General features: G+C 44.0%; 1 protein-coding gene across 18 annotated transcripts in view; it reads left to right on the top strand.

The window, feature by feature from the left end:
- The window catches only part of FAM168A (family with sequence similarity 168 member A), a 205081-nt gene that overhangs the window by 174839 nt on the left and 9926 nt on the right, over positions 1-20316 (top strand). For 15 of the 18 annotated variants that reach the window (XR_003212573.2, XM_073879677.1, XM_073879675.1 and 12 more), the window contains 3 exons: positions 2574-2654; positions 7740-7766; positions 12669-12794. Coding sequence is in view for 17 of the 18 variants with exons in the window: in XM_073879677.1 (XP_073735778.1) it covers positions 2574-2654; positions 7740-7766; positions 12669-12794 (234 nt within the window). In the remaining variant the exon portion in view is untranslated. The remainder of the gene's footprint in view (positions 1-2573; positions 2655-7739; positions 7767-12668; positions 12795-20316) is intronic. The other 3 variants (XM_025894123.2, XM_025894127.2, XM_025894128.2) reach the window with 2 other exon arrangements.

Below are 20316 nucleotides of genomic sequence, written 5' to 3'. Positions count from 1 at the left end.
TTTAAATTTAATTTAAAATAATGTTTTGAAGAATATGTAATTATATGGGAAAATGCTTATAATGTTAAAGTGGAAGAAGCTAGGATGCCTGGGTGGCTCAGTCGGTTAAGTGATTTCAGCTTAGGTCCTGAACTCAGGGTTGTAAGATCGAGCCCTGTGTTGGGCTCTGTACTTGGCGTGGAGCCTGCTTAAGATTGTCTCTTTCAAAAGGGGAACCCTCTTACACTGTTGGTGGGAATGCAAACTGGTGCAGCCATTCTGGAGAACAGTATGGAGGTTCCTCAAAAAGTTAAAAACAGAAGTGCCCAATAATCCAGCAATTGCGCTACTAGGTATTTACCCAAAGGATACAAAAGTACAGATTCAGGGGGCGCTTGGGTGGCTTAGTTGGTTAAGCGTCTGCCTTCAGCTCAGGTCATGATCCCAGGGTCCTGAGATCGAACCCCATGTCAGGCTCCCTGCTAAGTGGGGAGCCTGCTTCTCCCTCTCCCTCCGAAGCTCCCCCTGCTCGTGCTCATGTGCACTCTCTCTGTCAGATAAGTAAGTTTAAAAACAAAAAACTACAGATTCAAAGGGGTACATGTACCCTGATGTTTATAGCAGCATTATCAACAATAGCCAAACTATGGAGAGAACCCAAAGGTCCATCAACTGATGAATGGATAAAGATGATGTGATATATATGTACAATGGAATATTACTCAGCTATCAAAAAATCTTGCCATTTGCAACGACGTGGGTGGAGCTAGAGTGTATTATGCTAAGTGAAATAAGTCAGAGATACACAAATACCATATGATCTCGCTCATATGTGGAATTTAAGAAAGAAAACATGAACATATGGGAAGGGGAAGGAAGAAAGAGAGGGGGAAATAAACCATAAGAGACTTTATTTTAAGATTTTATTTATTTATTTGAAAGAGAGCAAGAGAGAGAAAGCATGAAAGGGGGGAGGGTCAGAGGGAGAAGCAGACTCCCTGCTGAGCAGGGAGCCCGATGCAGGACTCGATCCCAGGACTCCGGGATCATGACCTGAGCCCAAGGCAGATGCTTCACTAACTCAGCCACCCAGGTGCCTCCATAAGAGACTCTTAAAGATTGAAAACAAACTGAGGGTTGATGGAGGAAGGTGGGTGGGGGATGGCCTAGATGGCAGAAAGGTATTAAGGAGGGCACTTGTGATGAGCACTGGGTTGTATGTAAATGAATAATCACTTCTCCTCCTGAAACCAATATTGCACTGTATGTTAACTAAGTAAAATTTAATTTAAAAATTTAAATTAAAAAAAAGGTTCTCCCTCTGCCCATCCCCCCTCCTCTTTAAAACAAATGTGAAAGAAGCTAGACACAAAAGTATGATTCCGTTTATATAAAATATCTAGAATAGGCAAATTCATAGAAACAAAGTAGATTAGAGGTAAACAGGAGCTATGGAGAGAGAGAATGGGATGTTACTGCTTACTGGGTACAGAATTTGGAGTGATTTTTAAAAAGTCTTAGTAACAGATACTGGGGATAGTTGTAAAACATTGTGAACACAATGCCATTGAATTAATCATACACTTAATATGGTTAAAATCACAAATTTTATGTTATATGTATTTTGTCCCAATAAGAATTTAAAAAAAAATGGGACTCCCCGCTGGCTAAGTTCATAGAGCATGTGACTCTTGATCTTGGGGTCATGAGTTGAGCCCCACTTTGGGGAGTAGATTGTACTTAAAAAAAAAAATCCTTTAAACAATTTAAAAAAAAAAACCATATATATAATATGCAGTGGCAGGCTGGATCTGGCTTGTGGGCTAGAGAGCCAGTTGTGAGCATCTTTTCCCAACTATTCCTTTTGACATTGGTAACTTGAAATTGGCCATGGTGGGAGTTATTTATACCATGGAACTTGACGAATGCTACACATAGAGCTCCACTTCAATCCCCTCAAGCCAGTTGTTAAATATTTACCAGAACACCACTGAATATATGTGTATAAAAATGTGTAGAGGGTGCCTGAATGGCTCAGTTAAGAGTCTGCCTTCGGCTCAGGTCATGATCCTGGGCTCCTGGGATCAAGCCCCGCATTGGGCTCCCTGCTCAGCAAGGGAGTTTGCTTCTCCCTCTCCCTCTGCCCCTGCTCATGTGCTCTCTCTCTCTCGCTCACTCTGTCTCTCAAATAAATAAATAAAATCTTTAAAAAGTGTAGAAAACTATCTGGAAGGATAGCTGTTACTACCCCCCCGGGGAGTAAAGTAGTGTTGCAGCAGGAATGTGAGAGTAAACTTAGACTTTTTACCACGTACACTTCTCTGGTGTTGTAATTTTTTTTTTTATGGAGTTCACCAAGCCAATTGAGTATATGGACATATAGTTCTTATACTGCTTTTAAATAAATAGAAAAAGAAAAAAAATCTGCGTATGTTGAGATTGTGGTATTCGTGACTTTTTTCATAGAGGCTAAAAGCTGGTCACATATAGTGTCTGGAAAGGTCCACACAGACGCTGAAGGCCAAGCCTGGGACTTGGATTCTGTTTCCTTTTCTTCTTGCCTAACTAATTGGGGCTTTTTTGTCTCTTTATAGGTTACCCTACAGCCTACCCGGCAGCAGCCCCTGCCTACAATCCCAGCCTGTACCCCACCAATAGCCCCAGTTATGCTCCAGGTAAGGAGAAAGTGGAGACCAGCAGTGATGCCTGGGGTGGGGGGTGGTCTCTGTTTGAAAAAACAAACCCATGTGCTGGCCTTTCCCTGTCCTTAATTGCTCTGGACTCAGTCTATCTAAGCTGGGAGTCCCAGCTGGGAATCCCCTCGGGGAACTGGGGTAGTTCAGACTCAGGGTTGGGGTGGGAATAGAATCTCCTCCATTCTCTTTGGGACTTAAGGTTGGCCCATCTCTTCTCTGCTGGCATATCTGAGACCTGCATCCTTCTCACAGAACCTTTTCTGCTCTCCCAAACAATGTCCAAATCCATTCTTTGCTCAGTTTCCCCTAAGGCTGCCATTGAGACACACACAGACGCAAACACACACTCACCAGACTTCCTGGATGTGGATTTGGAAGAGAGTGAGAGACTTGCCACCAGAGGATAAAGAGCTGATTTTCAAGCTGAGGCAAGGAACCTGTTTTTCAAAAACAACAAAGGCCCAGCACTCCTTGGATAGAGATTGAAATAGATTTGAAAATGTTGAAAAAGTTTGTTCTAGTTTGGGCTAGGAGCAGTGCAGAGGTCTTACCACTGATACTAACCCTCACAATTAACGGGTTCTTTAACATTCAAGGGGCTGGAGAAAGAGTATGGACGCTGCCTTTAGAAAGTCCTGGGTTTGAATCCTGATTACTCAACTCACTAGCTGTGAGGCCTTGGACAAGATACCTCATCTCTCAGAGAATCTCGGAGAAATGTGTTATTTATCTCAGGGGTGTAGATGTTTGTTTTGTTTTGTTTTTAAATATTTTATTTATTTATTTGACAGAGACACAGTGTGAGAGGGAACACAAGCAGGGGGAGTGGGAGAGGGAAGCAGGCTTCCTGTGGAGCAGGGAGCCCGATGCAGGACTCTATCTGAGGACCCTGGGATCATGACTTGAGCCGAAGGCAGACGCTTAACAACTGAGCCACCCAGGTGCCCCTGTAGATGGTTTTATATAAGTTCCTCTTCATTTACTCAACAAGTATTTATTTGTTGGATGTCCTGCACACTAGAATAGAGAAAAAGAGTCATCTTTGCCTAAAATAACTAATAGTTCATTTGGTAGTTGACATTTAAACAAATTTATAGCTGTGTGATGAGTATTGTGAAGGGAATACATGTAGGAATAGAGGAAACAGAGGAGAGAACAACAGTCTGCCCGAGGTTGAAAGTGTACAGGAGGCTTCACAGAGGGCCTAGCGATAGAGACCTGAGGGTGAAGTAGGAGGCATTCTTTTAAGCACACAAAGGAAGAGTTGGGCATTCTAGACAGAGTAGAGCCTGGGCAAAGGGACAGCATTGTGAGGATATGACACTGAGGAACCTAGAAGTAGTGAGAATGGTTGAAACACACTGTGGGGGTGGAGATAATAGATGAATCTGAACTACAGATGTCCAAGGGCAAGATGTGGAAAGGCCTTGAATGCCACGGTAACACCCACTTTCTTGTTAATAATGATTATTCTAAAGTTAGAAAGCTTAAAAAGATCTTAGAGACCCTCCAGTTCAAGCCCTTCTCATGACTTGGGAGATTCAGAGACAAGCAGTGTTTTGTCTGAGTTACCCAGTGAATCAGCTGTAGCATATGGACTGGAACCTTTGGCAGATCTGGTTCTTGGTCTCATGTTTTTCTGGGCCAGTCTAGCACTCATCCTACCATCAGTCCCTTTCTTCTAGAATATCTAAATGAGAGAAGAACATGGGCTATATCAGAAGACCTGGATTTGAGTTTTGACTGTCACTTCTTAAAGTAGCAACCTTAAATCACCTGACCTCTGAACCTCAATTACTTCATTCTGAAGTAGGGATCATTTTGTAATCGTACACACATGCACACACATACTATGAACCCCCTCTTTTTTGGGAGACAAGAACTATTTTATGCAACTAAGTGATGTTAACCCCTAAAGTGCTTACATAGCTGTGTCATTCCACAGACATTAATTTTGGCCCTGCAATGCCCAGGGCACTCTGGAACACACTGGATATGATTCAAACTTGAGGAAGCTAAAGTCATTGCCCTCAGAGCTTGTGAGGGTAGCAGTGACCCACAGGCTAAAAAAATCTATCGGAGCATTAACAGTTTATTCTATATTCACTTTTAATCAAGATATATATTTCCAAAAAAATGTATAATAGGCAAAAACAATAAAAGCTGCAGAAATTATCTCTGATAAAATATTTAATCAAATTCAATAAGTTCTGTCTTAAAAACTACAGTGGTTTTCATTATCAAGTATCTCACAATATAGAAATGATATAAATCTAAATGCTATGAGATCTGTGAATTGGCTTGGTGAACTCCATGGTCTAAAACAGAATGAGGTGAGTAGTTGCAGAAGGTCAGCTAAGGTCAGGAACGAAGAAGCTGTGTTGTCTGTATAGTCACGAGGCCGCCAGGGACGTGTGGAAGCAGAGTCAATGAGATGGTGAGGCTGAGCGCAAAGATGCAGAGTTAGCAGAGAAGGCCTGTTCTTATAAGACGCTTGGCTACGAGGGCAAGGAGAGCAAGGGGAGGTGGGATTAAAGGAGGCATTTTTTAGATATGAGCATGGTTAAATAAGTGTTGATGGGTAGGAGCCAGTGGGGAGGGCAAGTCAGATGCAGAAGGAGGGGTGCCAGAAGGAGCCAGGCCTTCAAGGAGGCTTTGGTGAGGTGTGAAATCCAGACTTCTGTTCTCTTCTTTGTTTGGGGGAGCAGGGGGAATGGAGTGCCTCACACAGGAGCACAACTCTTCCTCTCAGACTAAGGAAAAGGTCATGGACAGATGTGCTTAGAATAAATTGCCCAGTGGAAAGTGGAGAGAAAGTCTTGTCTAATGATTTTGATTTGCTGAGAGAGAGGTGAGCAAGAACAGAGGGAACGTTCTTAAGGAGAGAGGTCAAGGTGTGAAAGCCTTACTGAAAGGAGAAGGTAACACAGCTGTGTAACAGGAGGTCCCCCTGAGGGTGGAGGCCGTGAATTCATCAAGGCTCTGATTTCCAGCACTGGGACATGGTCTCATAATGTTCAGAACTTATGGTGATGGTTTGTGGAATTGTTTAAGGATTAGTTTGGCAAGAAAGTGGAAGGACAGAGAATAAAAATAAATAGGTGATATTTGTTGAATGGTTCTCTATGTGCCAGGGACTGTTTTAAGCTTTTTATGGATATTGACTTGTTTTCTATCACAACAAACCTTTGCAGTCATTACTCTTGTTATTCCCATTTTCCAAGTGGGAAAACTAAAATTTAGAGAAGTTGGGAACCAGCCCAAAGATCCAAACCCAGGCATCCTGCTATGTGTTCTGCAGTTGGTCAGAGAGAAATTAAGGAGTTAAACTAGAGCAACCAGACTAGGGAGAGCAGACAGGAGGAGCCTGGGACTGTGGAATAAGGAGATGAGATTGGAAAGCTCCTGGCATGTGTAAAGTAGTAATAAAGCTTTAGTTTTAAGACATAAAATATCAGCCCTCACCTAACTTGATCTTCCCCAGTTTTGTGTTTTCAAAAGTTCAACATATTTGTAAGCTATGACTGCAGCAACCTGACCATTTCCTTAGAAACCCATATACTATAGAGGGTGGTGTTAACACATTGTGCTGGAAAGCCCCTAACTAGGCATTGGAAGGACTGGGGTTATAGCCCTAACTCTTCTACTGATTTTGATGTGACCTTGAGCAGATGCCTTTCCTTTGGAGTTACACCACACACACACACACAGACACACACACAGACACACACACTCACACACTCACGTACCCATGCACGCATGCCCAACTGGTCTGTTTCATATTTTGGGAGGCCAGCCTCGGCATTCACCAGCTCTCCTGACTGCCGTAGGGTAGTCCTGCTGAGGAAAGGCTGGCTCAAGGACAGAGAGGGCAGTGTAGGTTTCTCAGCTTCCAGGCAGAACCAGCTATTGATGATGCCGGGAGATGCCTACGGGGTAGAAGCCTGCAATGGAGCCAGGCTCTTGGGCTTAAATTTCTCTTAGCTTCTTCAAAGAGGCCAAGAAGTTGCTTTAGAGAGAGCTATTTTTAGCAGCTCTGAGTACTCTAAGATGTCATCTGTTCGGGATGCAGGGAAGCATTTCACTCTGTCATTGGTTCTGAAAGCAGTGTGGGTACTTGGAGCTTTTTTTCCAAGCCCTTAATGACTTCAGGGATCTTATTTAAGAACTATTTGGCCCTGCAGGAGGCAGGAGCCAACTGAGACTTGTTTTCAGAATCTGGAAACCAAGGGATGTATCACATTATTGATAATCTGACTTGAAAATGAAAGGATAAACAATATAGAAATGAAATACCTTGTCAACAAGAGGTCTGTTTATAAATCATTTATCTGCTGTCTTACTTGATTTCATTGCAACTTTATAAAGTACAAATATATTGTTCCTATTTTGCATATGACAAACCTGAGGAAAGGCAAGGGAAAGGAATAGGTGTTTTCTGAATACCTGCCATGTTCCAGGCACTGTGTAAGGCATGTCACAAATGTTCTTACTTTAGTCTTGTGTGAGTTGAATCTTCCTGCTTCCAGTTTTGCTCAGAGGTTAAATAACTTGTCCAGAGTTGCACAGCTAAAAAGCAGTGGAGCTGGAATTCAAACCCAGTCTGTCTGACCCCACAGCCTATGCTCCTTCTAAAGCACCACAGTCTCCCAGAGGTTTCAAGTGAAGTATCCCTGCATTGGTCCTAGCCCTCTGGGCTTTGCAGAGAGTTCTTCAGAGGCCAAAGGTGATGATTTTGTCCTTGAACCTGACTTCTTCCTCTGGTACATAAAGCCTTGGTCATGTATGAAGTCCCTCTGCTATGCAAAGAGCACTAACTTGGGTCAGCTACCTGGAAAATGTCATGGCATCAAGGAAGTGCTTCTCCTCAATGAATGGGCTTTCCTGGATGGCAAGTCTGTCATTCCTTCCAGGGTAGAGGCACTTCACACCCTCTGCATTCACTGTTTCTTATGTCGCCCGGGAGAAACTGCTATCTTGAGACATTCTGTTTTTGTAACTGCAATGTGTACTACTTTGCACAAATTCTTAGTGGTAATTTCAACTAACATTTCTATCCAACAGAATTTCAGTTCCTGCATTCAGCTTATGGTAGGAGAGCTATTTTTCCTCATCTGTATTATGGCCTATGAATGTGTTATCTCGTAACAACGGTAGATCCCCTCTCCTTCCCTTCCCAAATCCCATCCCTTAGGCTTGGGCTCCCCCAGGTGGCTCAGCAGCAGTTCCTAAAGCATGCAGGAACATGTCTGATGGTGCAAAATCATGGGTTGGAGACACACATCAACCGTCCCCTAGGGCAGCAATGAAGGATCATGGCACTAAAAGGCATCTTTCCCCTTCCTCACCTCCGGGGTCCCATCTGACCTAGGTCAGAAACTTTCATCCTAACCTGGCTGCTGAATTCAAACAATCCAGTGAACAAAATTCTTCAGCCTGTATGGCTCCTCTCTTGGCTTTGTGGCAGCCCCTGTGGAGGAGTGGATTATGCCTATAAGAACCTGAAAAAACAGTCTGCCCCAGGATCAGATTTTCCATCTCCATTGGCAGTCTGACATGTTTGAAGACCTGGTTGACTTTAGATACAATCTGTTCCCTTAGCCCGGATCTTGAGCTCTGGCTCATTTTCAGGGCATTTTCCTGGATGGTGAGAGGTGAGGGCCAAGTGTGCTAAATAAGTGAGGTCCCATGGGCAGTGTGGACTCCAGGCCCGAGGCACCACAGGAACTTCTGGGCACCTGTGAGGGTCCCAGCAGTGTAACTGGACTAGGTCCTTTTTGTCACAGACAGTAAGGGACCATGGGAGGGATTTGCTACTTTCACTACTCTCACCTGGGCTGCTCAGGACAATGTTTTCATTAAAATCTCTGCACACTTTCTCAACTTTTAACCTTGAATTATTTGGATGTTGAATATTGAATTTGTGTGTGGCGCATCTTTCAGGAGATGAGCTGTGGAAATTTCTCCTTGCTGCTGCTGTGGGCTGTGTGATCTTGGGCAATTTGCTAATGTCTCCAGACCATAGGTAGTGTTTTATTCCAGATGATCTCTTAGGTCCCTTTAAATGTTAACAGCCTGTCCTCTTATGTATTATTTTAATTTTTGCTAGTCACAGACCTGTTTCTCGTTTTTTTGTTTGCCTCAGGATATATGAACTTGGACAGAAGACTCCATAAAAAGTGAGAGAAGCTCTCATGCTTCCTTACCCCGCTAGTTATAGCATCTGAAATAGAAATACTAAAAAGTATGTGTGGAGCTCTTCTCTTCACAAAATGTTTTGTGCCAGACCCTACACTGGCCCTTTAAAGATAAAGACCATAAGACAAGGTCCCTATTCTAAAGGAGCTCACAGTTTAGTCGGGGAGACACATGAGCCAGCAAGCACAGGGGTTCTAAGAATCACAGAAATTGGGACAGCGAACCATATGGGATATGTGTGGGGACTGTGGTCAAAGGGTGGGAAAGGAAAAGACTTCATAGCAGAGGTAAGTTCATGATTGGTGGGTTAATAAATTTTTACCAGGTAGCATTTGGGGAAAGACATACCAGGAAGAGTGAACAATGTGAGCAAAAATACACAGTTGTGACTGTGACACTCCTTGGCATAATCCGGGAATGATAAAGTCTGTGTGGCTGTAGTGTAGGGTTGGAAAGTGGGAACAGTGGGAGTCTGCTCTGTTCACAGGGCTTGGTCATGAGGGGCTTTGAATACCGTACAAGAAGTTCAGCCTTAGCCTGTAGGAGTGGAGAACCATCGAATGTTTTTAAGATTTTGTGATTAAGTTTGGGTCTTGGAAATATCTCTTGATTGCAGTTTGGAGATTGGAATTGGCAGGTTTAAAAACAGAACGATGAGGAAGCTGTTGTTGTAGTTCAGTTAAGAGATGATGAGAACTTAAATTAGAGCTGTCCATAACTATGGGGATGGAACATGAGCAGATGCCAACATTAGAAACTCTAAGACTGGATGACACTTCACTTTTGATCCTCACGTGAACAGTATGAAGCAGTTAGGGAGAGAGTATTACTGCTATGTTATGAGACAACAGAACTGAAGCTTAGGAAGGTTAAGTGACTTGCCCAAGATCCCCCAGCTAATAAGTGGCATAGCCCAGGCTAGAGCTCCGATTTCTTGACTTATTGTATTATTCAGGATGATGGTCCCTTGCTGCCTCTCCTCCTTGTAAGTGTGCTTAACAGATTGTTCCAAGTGTCAGAGGGCGAGAGGGCCCCGTATCCCAGGAAGTGAACAACCCAGCACCTGGATGTGGGCAGCATGCTGTGACTGGGCCATGGCCCTTCACTGCCAAGGGTTCTCTCTGTCTCTGTCTCTCTCTCCTTTGTGAATTGAGGAATAACACATATACAGTAGTACATAAAGTGCACTAGTCTCAAATGTACAGCTCAGTAATATTTGACATATGTATACACTTGTATTTAACTACCACCCAGTTCAAAATATAGAACATTTCTAAAAGTTGGTACCTTCCATGGTACCCAAGAGCAGGCATGCCTGCCAGAGCAGCCTCCTCTCTTACTATGCCTCCAAAGTTTCCGTTGGATTGTCTTCATCCCACAACTGAGCTCTGAATTGCTACCACCAACAGAATGGATTACTTTAGAATTGTACATGGAAGATGAAGATCATATGGTACAACCAACCAATGAGGAAGTCAGGTTGGCAGCTAATATTTGTTGGTTTTCCTGGTCTTGATACTTGTCCAGTTATTTAAATTATTAAGTATTAAAATATGGAGAGAAATGGAGAAAATACTAGTATTTGTTTTCTTTTTCAATGAAACCAGAAGAAAATCTGCACGTCTTCAAGAACATATGTAGTTTAGTTCACTCAGTTAGATAAGACATAATCAAAGGCACAGTCGCACTTGCTTCTTTCCTGGTTAATCTGGAATGTTATTTTATCGTGTGTAATGCTGTCTTGTTCACTCTCTGGTTGGCGTGTGGCTGTGTTGCATCCCCAGCTGGCCTATGCATACCTTGTGTGCAGTGACCATGACCCACGTGTGTTCCTGTCCACCGTGGCACTCCCCTCAGTGCTGAGTGCAGTGTAGGCTTCAATTACTCTTTGGTTAATTTTGATTTACTTTGTCATGCAGTCCTTCAGACTAATGTCAGACTTTTGGCTTATGATGAAAAGTATGCACCACTTGGGGAAAAAACTGGACTGGAACAGGACACCCAAATTCTCTGTGGCTAAATTCAGGCCTCCTGCTTCCTTATGGAGTCCCTATGGGGTCTTGAGGACATGTGACTTCTCAGAACTACATGTTTTACTTTTTAGGGAGTTGTTTTGAGTGACCAGGGCTTCCCAGCCACATTGAGTGGCAGGTTCTAAATTTGGAGACATCTTGATAAGAAGTTTCAACACTAATTGGATCCTTTATTAATCCCAACCCCCCTCCCCCATGCCGGGGAAAGGAAACCTTAAGATAATTGTTTAAAACTGACTGCCCTCCTCCAGGTTGTCCGTCCACAGAGCCATGTCTTGATATCCAGCAAAGGTTTTGGACTCTGCATGGAATTCTGCTGGATCTCCATTTCTTCTGCCAGAATTCTCCTTTTAGTGTCACTTTCCTGCCCATGATTTCCTTCTCATTTCTCGGCATCTGCTGTATATATTGCGGGCCATTAACGCAAGTGCAGTGTCAGCCCAGAACAGCTACACTTCTAGCCTTAGTTCGGCAAAACAACGGAGTCCTTGACCTCCTCCTCTGGCCCCAGTACTTCCGTGACTGAAGGAATCAGAGGCATTACCTGTTACCTGGTTGGGCAGAGGGGTTATGGGATCTCTCTGGAGGTGGACTACCCTTGCCTTGGTGGAATTAGGGTGTATAGGCATACTTCTCATGCCACCCTGCTTTACCTTAGCCCCTTGGTAAAATGTTTCAAGTGTATACAATTGTTGCCAGTGTAGCCCCCATCCTGCTAATGTTCTTTAAAACCCCTCATGTCCAAGATCTTATTTGAGTGCAAAAGATACTGTTAAAATTATTCTTCCTACTCTAAGTAGAAACTTGGGTCAAAAATGGTTTCTCCTCTAGGAGAAAGTATATCAAGAGAAATCTCTAAAAAGTTAGGCGTTTTCCCCCCTTTGAAACCCTCTTTCCTCTCTCCTTTCCCACAGGATACCATGAAGGTAAGTTTTTTGAGTCATTCCCCACTTCTAGATCATATGAAGAAGCATCATCCTTCAAATTTCTCAAGCTGAGCTTCAGGTCAGCCTGGGAAGTCTCTGAAGATTTCTTTCAAACTGGGCCGCATCTCTATTTTACACCTGCCCCAAGTTTGACGTAGAATTTCTTAATGGCCCAGCAGATCCTCTAATTCATGAGGGGACATCTCAAGTGGGGCAGCAGCAGCACCTCCCCAGGAGGTATAAAAGGGGTGTGTAGGAGGTTTATCTGTCTGGCCCTAGCTGGGTGTACAGGAGGAGGAGTGGGAAGTGCCCCACTGGACAACCTGTGCCTTCTGAGCTGCCAAAACTCAGTCCCTTCAGAAGAGATGACAGTCCAGCAACGTTCATGTCACGTGGTAACTCTCTTGAGGTCTCTCTTTGAGAACAACTTATTAAATACCGCCCCCCAGGTGAGATTTCAGGCATAAAAAATGAGTACTCAGTTGATCTGGCCCAGTACACAGTCAGAGGCTCCCAAGTTGCTGCATATTAATAAGAAAGCAGCTAAGTAATATCCCAGAGCCTTAGGCCAGAATGTCAGGCAGTAGGAGGTGGGATTCATAAGCATCTTCATGGTTTTTGGTAGTGGGTAGTGGGTTTCAGATCATTTGGAAGCTCACCTCAGCACTCCTCCCAACCCACTCACCCATCTCAGAAAGGCTGAACCATCCTGTGTGTCTGAACAGGGCCCCTTGGGTTATATGTTTCCATCCAGCACAAGACCCTTGCTTTGTGTCTGTGATTGTGGTGCCCACTTCTTATTTCTGCCTAATGCCATTCTTGTGTCTTCCCTTAAGCAACTCTGCTGATGAAACAGGCCTGGCCACAGAACTCGTCTTCCTGTGGTACTGAAGGCACCTTCCACCTCCCAGTGGACACCGGGACCGAGAACCGAACTTACCAAGCATCCTCTGCGGCTTTCAGTAAATACAGCCTGTCTCCTCCTTTCCTTGTTCCCCTTGGTTGGGACTGATTTGTCTCTTAGGAAGAAAGGAAAGGGAACTTTTTTTTTTTTAGATTTCTATTTTATTTTTTTTTTCTTTAAATTTTTTATTATGTTAATCACCATACATTACATCATTCGTTTTTGATGTAGCGTTCCATGATTCATTGTGCATAACACCTAGTGCTCCACGCAGAACATGCCCTCATGCCCTCTTTAATACCCATCACCAGGCTAACCCATCCCCCCACCCCCCTCCCCTCTAGAACCCTCAGTTTGTTTTTCAGAGTCCATCGTCTCTCGTGGTTCGTCTCACCCTCCGATTTACTCTCCTTCATTCTTCCCTTCCTGCTATCTTCTTCTTTTTTTTCTTAACATATATTGCATTATTTGTTTCAGAGGTACAGATCTGTGATTCAACAGTCTTGCACAATTCACAGTGCTCACCATAGCACATACCCTCCCCACTGTCTATCACCCAGCCACCCCATCCCTCCCACCCCCCCACCACTCCAGCAATCCTCAGTTTGTTTCCTGAGATTAAGAATTCCTCATATCAGTGAGGTCATATGATACATGTCTTTTTCTGATTGACTTATTTCACTCAGCATAACACCCTCCAGTTCCATCCCCATCGTTGCAAATGGCAAGATCTCATTCCTCTTGATGGCTGCATAATATTCCATTGTGTATATATACCACATCTTCTTTATCCATTCATCTGTCGATGGACATCTTGGCTCTTTCCACAGTTTGGCTGTTGTGGACATTGCTGCTATAAACATTGGGGTGCACGTATCCCTTTGGATCCCTACATTTGTATCTTTGTGGTAAATACCCAGTAGTGCAATTGCTGGATCGTATGGTAGCTCTATTTTCAACTTTTTGAGGAACCTCCATACTGTTTTCCGGAGTGGTTGCACCAGCTTGCATTCCCACCAACAGTGTAGGAGGGTTCCCCGGAAAGGGAACTTTTACAACTGACATTATAAGACACTGGTTTTTTGTTTTTTAATTTTATTATGTTATATTAATCACCATACATTACATCATTAGTTTTTGATGTAGTGTTCCATGATTCATTGTTTGCGTATAACACCCAGTGCTCCATTCAATATGTGCCCTCTTTAATACCCATCACCAGGTTAACCCATCCCCCCACTCCCCTCCCCTCTAGAACCCCCAGCTTGTTTCTCAGAGTCCATAGTCTGTCGTGGTTCGTATAAGACACTGTTTTAAGAGGTTCTCCTACTCCCACAAAAAATTGACCTTCCTCATCCAGAAAAGGTCATCCTCTTTGATCATGTACCCAGCTTTGGGGAGACACAAAGCAGTGAGGGAGGGGGGAGGAAGTATGCACCTGGCCAGCAAGTGTGATTAGGAAAAGCTGGTACTGCATTTCAAGGGAAAGAACAGAGGGCACCTTTGAAGGCCAGTGGACCCTGGGACAGCGAAGACTCCTCCAGCTAGCACAGGGTTTCTCAGCCTTGCCACTATGGACATCTGGACCAGATAATGCTTTGTTGTGGGGGCCTAACTTGTGCATTGTAGGATGCTTAGCAGAATCCCTGGCCTCAGCTCCCTGGATGCCAGCAAACCCTCATTACGGCAACTAAAAATATCTCTAAACATTTCTAAAGATCTCCTTGGGGAGGCAGAATTGCCCTCCACATGAGAAACACTCCCCTAGTGGAAGCTACACCGTGGGAGCAAGGTGTGTACGTGGAGTCCTCAGGGAAGACAGAAACCATCTGTCCAGTCAGATTGCTTACATTCATCTTGAGGTTCAGCAGGGTGACTAATGGTTTCACCTTTACGCCTGATTTTTAATACAAGAATGCTCCCCTGGGTAAAATGAGGACCGGTGTTTAGAAATTACTGAGTGGCACTTGGACTCCATAAGAAGACTTTGTGCCTCGTTGGAGCTGTCCAAGAGAGGAGTGGCTGGCTTTGGATGGGGGTGGGGGTGGTGCTTATTTCTTAAATTGTACCAGCAGGGGCTTGACGTACCCTTGGAGGGATGCTGCAGTCTAAGCCTGATAGTCTGTGGTTCAGTAAATTATTAGTCTATTAAATAGATTAGAAGAAAATGCTGCATTTTTTTCTTTTCTTTAAAATACCCATGTTATTTTCTCTTTAGTTACCATTGCCCCTAGATGTTAACATCAACTTACATTTAAACAACATAACTCTCACCTGTTAGAGGACTTGCTTTCATAATCACCCTCTCATTTAATCTACACTAGAGTCTTATTATTATGGTGGATTTTCATTCAAATTTGAAAGCTGAGGCTCAGAAAAGTAATGTGGCCAGTGCCATCCAAATAGCAAGCAGCACAACTAAAACACGATGATATCACTTAGGTTAAATTTGAGGTTAAATTTACTGACCTTTTTCATGAGATTAATTTTATTTGTTCAGAGAGGGATGGCAGTAGTAAGGTGTTTTTCCAGGTACCTCAGGTGGAATTGAATGAACATATAGGTAAACAGGCTTATACATACATATTTTCTCTTAAATCCACACATATGGTCATAGATGCATATAGACACACCTACTCTAGTGGAACAGAAAGAGGCCTGGAACGGAAACCAAAAGAGCTGGATTCTAGACGTGGTTCTGTGTAACCTTGGATAATTTATGTCCGTGGTTTGGACCTAGGTTTTTCCAACTGTAAAATGGAGAGGCAGAATTAGGTCATCTTTAAGTTTCTCTCTAGCTTTTAGACTCCTGATTCTGTCACCTTGATGCCGTGTACACAATACCCACCACCCCAGCAGGGACCTCCTTTCTAGCTGCCCTGCCCATGTTGACCGACGGGCCTTCACTCCCATATCCCCAGGGCACTCATTCCCTCCACAGGCAACCCCTTCTACGGTGAGAATGTCTGAATAATAGGCTTTGCCTTCCCATGTGCGGAAATCTTCCTGAAGCCCCATTGAAACGTCCAGCAGCTCCTCCCACTGTCCTCTCACAGGCTGTCACATTTCCTGGAAAGGACCAGAATGCACCCGTTCTCCTTTAAGCAAGTCCTGTGTGAACCTGTGCAATTGGAAAATAGAAGTGGGCTTGACTGACCCTCCCCCATCCACCAGGGTTCCCCCCAGCACACAGATTTTGTGGCTTCTAATGCCACAGAAAATTCAGTGTACTTTGACAGATTCAATTTTACTAACACTTGCTTAAGCCTATTTGTAATTAGGTCTCCCTACTTATCCCCACTCTCTTGTTCGGCTACCAACAAGGAGACTTGGCGGGTCAAGGCAAGACTCAGACATAGAGCTTTGTTCAGACATGTAAATCTGATGGTCAATAAACCGATTAGTCTAAAAGGCATCCTTGATGTGAGGATCAATGCCTTTAAGGTGGTAGGGGCTCTCCAACTGAAAAAGATTTATGATAGTACAGAAAGATTGAAGGGAGGGCTGAAATGGTTTTATCTCACTAATGTACATACTTTATTTATTATCCTGTTTGATGGAGCCTAAAATTATATTTAGGAACCTGAGAGAAAGAATGGGGCCTCATAAAGCCTCTTTTATAAGGCAGAGCAGGGACTTCTAGTGATCTAATTCCTTTTTTTTTTTCCCCTGTCATGATACTGCCTTTAGTAAAATAAGGACACAAAGGCCAATATGTCAAATGTCCAAGATCGGACTGCAGAGACCTATAACTCAGAAAGGAGCCCTGCCCAGGACATGGTAAACCCTAAACTCTGAGTTCAGCTCTGCACTGATTTGCTGTGCAGTTTTGGGAAGGTCGCTGCTCCCATCTTAGCTCCAGGTTCTTCATTTGACACGTAGAGAGTTGAATGCAAGTCTCTAATGTCCTTGCATAGCATTCCCAAGTCCTAATTCTGTAACCTTCAGACTTAGGTAGAAATCCATTCACAAGTGCCAGGCCTCCATTGAGAGAGCTGAGTCTGAGTTCATGTGAGCAAAATCAGTGAGTTTTTTTGCATCCAGCCTAACAGCTTCTTTTACTTAAATGCAGAGTAATAAATCCTAAAATATTGTGTTACCCAGGGTAGCCCAGGCTCCAGCCCCAGGGGAATTTCTAATCCTCAGTTGTATGGACAGGACCACCAAATCAGTTATAGAAAGTCCTCTGCAATGATTTTCTCATGAAAGTCTCACTGAAATACTCAGAGACTTAGAACACCAGCACTAGAATGGTCTGCTGATATTGTCAAGTCCAAATGAGGGTATTCCTTGAAAGAAGAATTGACCTGACTCACGGACAGAGCCCAGGCTGGGGGCCCAGGCAGTTTCTGCAGCCTCCTCACCCAGATGGAGACCTTAAGAACCACTGTAGTTGGAGGAAGGAGCACTGAATTCTGAGTCCTGGGCGAGCAGTTGCGCTCTCTCAGCCATCTATTCGTCATCTCATCTGTGAAACGTTTGTGTTGGGCTTAATGATCCCTAAGGTCTCCTTTAGTTCTGCAATTCTACTTCTCCCTTCTCAAACTGTCCAGACAAACGAGCAGGGCCTTCTTCCGCAGCATTGTCTTTTTGCCTGCCAAGGGCATTTTGGCTGCTGATTTGTATTCTGAGTATGTGTGTATCTCATTTTGTAACATGAAGAAAGGGAAACATTCTCCGACAGAGTTATTCTTAGATGTGGAAACCAAATTCTCCTGCAGACTCTTGGAGCTTTTTGATTTTCCTCGGAGAGGGAACCTCAACACTTTGTAAGATGGTTGTCCTTGCGGCATAGAGGGGTAGTGCAGGCTTCCCCTGGGGATAAGAACTCCACAGAGCACATTCTTGGGGAGCAGAAGGGAAAGATGCCAGCATCGTTGGCTTGTTAACTTTAAAGAATTTTAAAGTCATGGTGTTTTAAACCATACGGTTTTAGAATCTTAGAATCCTGGAGTCTGTGTTCCAGTTTGGATCGCACCATGGAAGTCATAGCTTAACCTCTCTACTGTAGTCTTGCAGACCAGTCTCTGCTTGCACATCCCCAGGACAGGAAGCTTACTATTTCTCTACACAGTGAGAGAGAGAAAAGAGTAATAGCTCACTTTTATGAAGTGCTTTTAATGTGTCAGGAGCTATTCTCAGGGCTTTGCAATTATTAATGTGTTGTTATCAGAGTAACCCTATGAAGTAGGTACTGTTGTTATCCCCATTTTACAGATGATGAGACTGCTGTAGTCTGTAGCTACTAAATAGCAGGGCTGGGGTTCGGACCCAGGCGGTCATTCTGGCTCCAGACTACTCATAACAATTACACTGTGCTGTGTAACTTTCAGAGCAAGCTTCTTAGGATTCAGGGGGTGTCCTGCCCTTCTGCATAGAAAAGAGATGCTCTCCACTCTAGCAGGACTCCTCATACCTTATTTTATTCCTCAAATCAGGAGTCAGCAAGCTTTCCCTAGAGAGGGCCAAATAATAAGTTCTGTAGGTTTCTCGGGCCATATGGTGTCTGCCATAACTACCATTGTAGCAAGAAAGCAGCCGTAGTTGATGAGTAAATGAATGGGCATGGCCATGTTACAGTAAAACTTTACTTCCCAAAATAAGCTGCGATAACAAAAAAAAAATTAGAGTTTGTATGTTTATTTGTTTGTTTACTTTTAGTAATCTGTACACCCAATGTGAGGCTCAAACCCACGACCCTGAGATCAAGAGTCACAGACTCTTCCAGCTGCGCCAGCCAGGCCCCCCTGTAGTTTGTGTGCTTTAAATGTTAATAGCATGAATAAAAGATTTGGTAATAAATAAATTTGGAAATAGTCTCCTGCATATCCCTGTCTTGGAGATTCGTAGTTCATCCTGTCATTTAAAACTTCTCAGGGTCATGGAATAAAAAACAAACTATTCATCTCTATTCTACATTGCTGCTACTCTTCTTTTTGTTTGTTTTTTTAAATGATTACAATCCTTCAGAATTATATAGTCCATTGTACAGGTTTGGGACATGCCCATTTTGAGAGCCCCCTTTGTTTTACAGATAGATTGTGCCCCCAAGGTGAAGGAGCCCTCAGATGGCTCCTTTTAGATGTCACAAACCTAGACTTCCTGTCTTCCCCCACAGTAGCTGCTTCACCTGCTCTAACCTGTTATCTGTATCCTGTTAGCACCACAGTCTAGAAACTTGGAGGAATCTGCTCCATACTTCTCTCTCAGCTGGCTCGTACCTCCACGTCTAGTTTCTAGTTCTTCACGATGCTGCCTTCTCATGCATGTATTCTTTCCACTCCATCCTCATCGCTACTTATTTCCCAAGCATATTTGACCATAAAACCAGTTTCCCATGGAACAAACTGGTTCTGAAAGGGGGAAGAGTAAATGGCATGATTCCAGGGAAGAGGGCAGGATACCTTTTGTGATGATCAAGTAGCAGCTCTCCCGTCCTACTGAGTACCTCCACGGGCAGGGGGGTGCCAGGTCAGTGCCGGGGACTGAGAAAGATTCGTGACCTTATGGCAGCTTGCTTTTACTTAGGGTTAAGGTAAAGAGACTCAGGATCTTTAGAAAAAGGGGATTTTAGTTCAGGAAGAGATCTTCATTCTTAGCCTTCTCTTTTAACAGAATAGGAAACTAAGGCCCAGAGACTTGGCAATAGTCACCGCAGATTGGAAGAAAGCCTGAACTGAAGCCTAGATCTGTTCTCTTCCAATAAAGCACCCCTCTCCACTCTGCCCCCCAGCCCCTTATTGCAGAATCAGCACCCATGTCGCTGACAGAGTCCTTGGTGAGCATCCCGTAAGTAAAAGAGCTGAGTTGAGGCCTGGAGAAGCTCAGTCAGAATGAGCTGGAATGAGAAGCACAGGGAAGAAGCTCCAGCAACACCCCATTGGAGAGCAGAAGCCAAGGTTTCCTGGCACTGGCACTTCAACTCAGACAGAAGTTGTTTCTGAAAACACTTGCCCTTTCTGAGACCTTTGTATAGAGTAAGAGAGTTGGGGGTCACTTGATAATCACCTGGTTTCCATAGAATCATTTCATTTTGTGTTCTAGAAGTACATAGTCTTGTTCCTGAGTGATTTATGTTTCAGGTTTTTCCTGCAGACATAGGATCTGATTCTATTTTCCAGAAGATTCAAAGGCAGCACACTTTGATTGGATGGCTGATTGTGAACTCCCTGGGGCCGGGTTCCAGGTTGATGTGAATTTTTGTGACCCCTGACTTCAGGCCTTCAGGCCACAGTGGTCCTTCCCTGAGCCCCAGGAGTGGAAGAAAGTCTGGCTCTGTAGAGCAGTTTTTTAGCATCAAAGGACATGAGGATCTCTGAATGTTTTCTATGGGCTTTTGGCCTTAAAATTTGTCAGGAGAACATGGTAGAGAGAAGTCCAAAAAGAGAGATACAAGGAGAAAAAGGGGGGAAAACAGAAGAGAACCAGCAGCGGAAGACGCCCTGGGCCGCTGAGGGAGGAGACAGAAAGCAGGAAGACGGAGCGCCGTAGAGAGCGAGCAGGCACACGCGCCCGTCTCCGGGTACACAGAATCCCAGACTGTCCGAGCTGCAGGGTCCCTTAAGAGATCATCGGGTTCC

The sequence above is a fragment of the Callorhinus ursinus genome, unplaced genomic scaffold, assembly GCF_003265705.2.
Source record: "Callorhinus ursinus isolate GAN/ISIS: 27379988/994484 unplaced genomic scaffold, GSC_fseal_2.0 scaffold35, whole genome shotgun sequence".
Taxonomy (NCBI): Eukaryota; Metazoa; Chordata; class Mammalia; order Carnivora; family Otariidae; genus Callorhinus; species Callorhinus ursinus.
The sequence above is the reverse complement of the archived record's forward strand: the minus strand, read 5'-3'. Positions and strand labels throughout refer to the sequence as shown.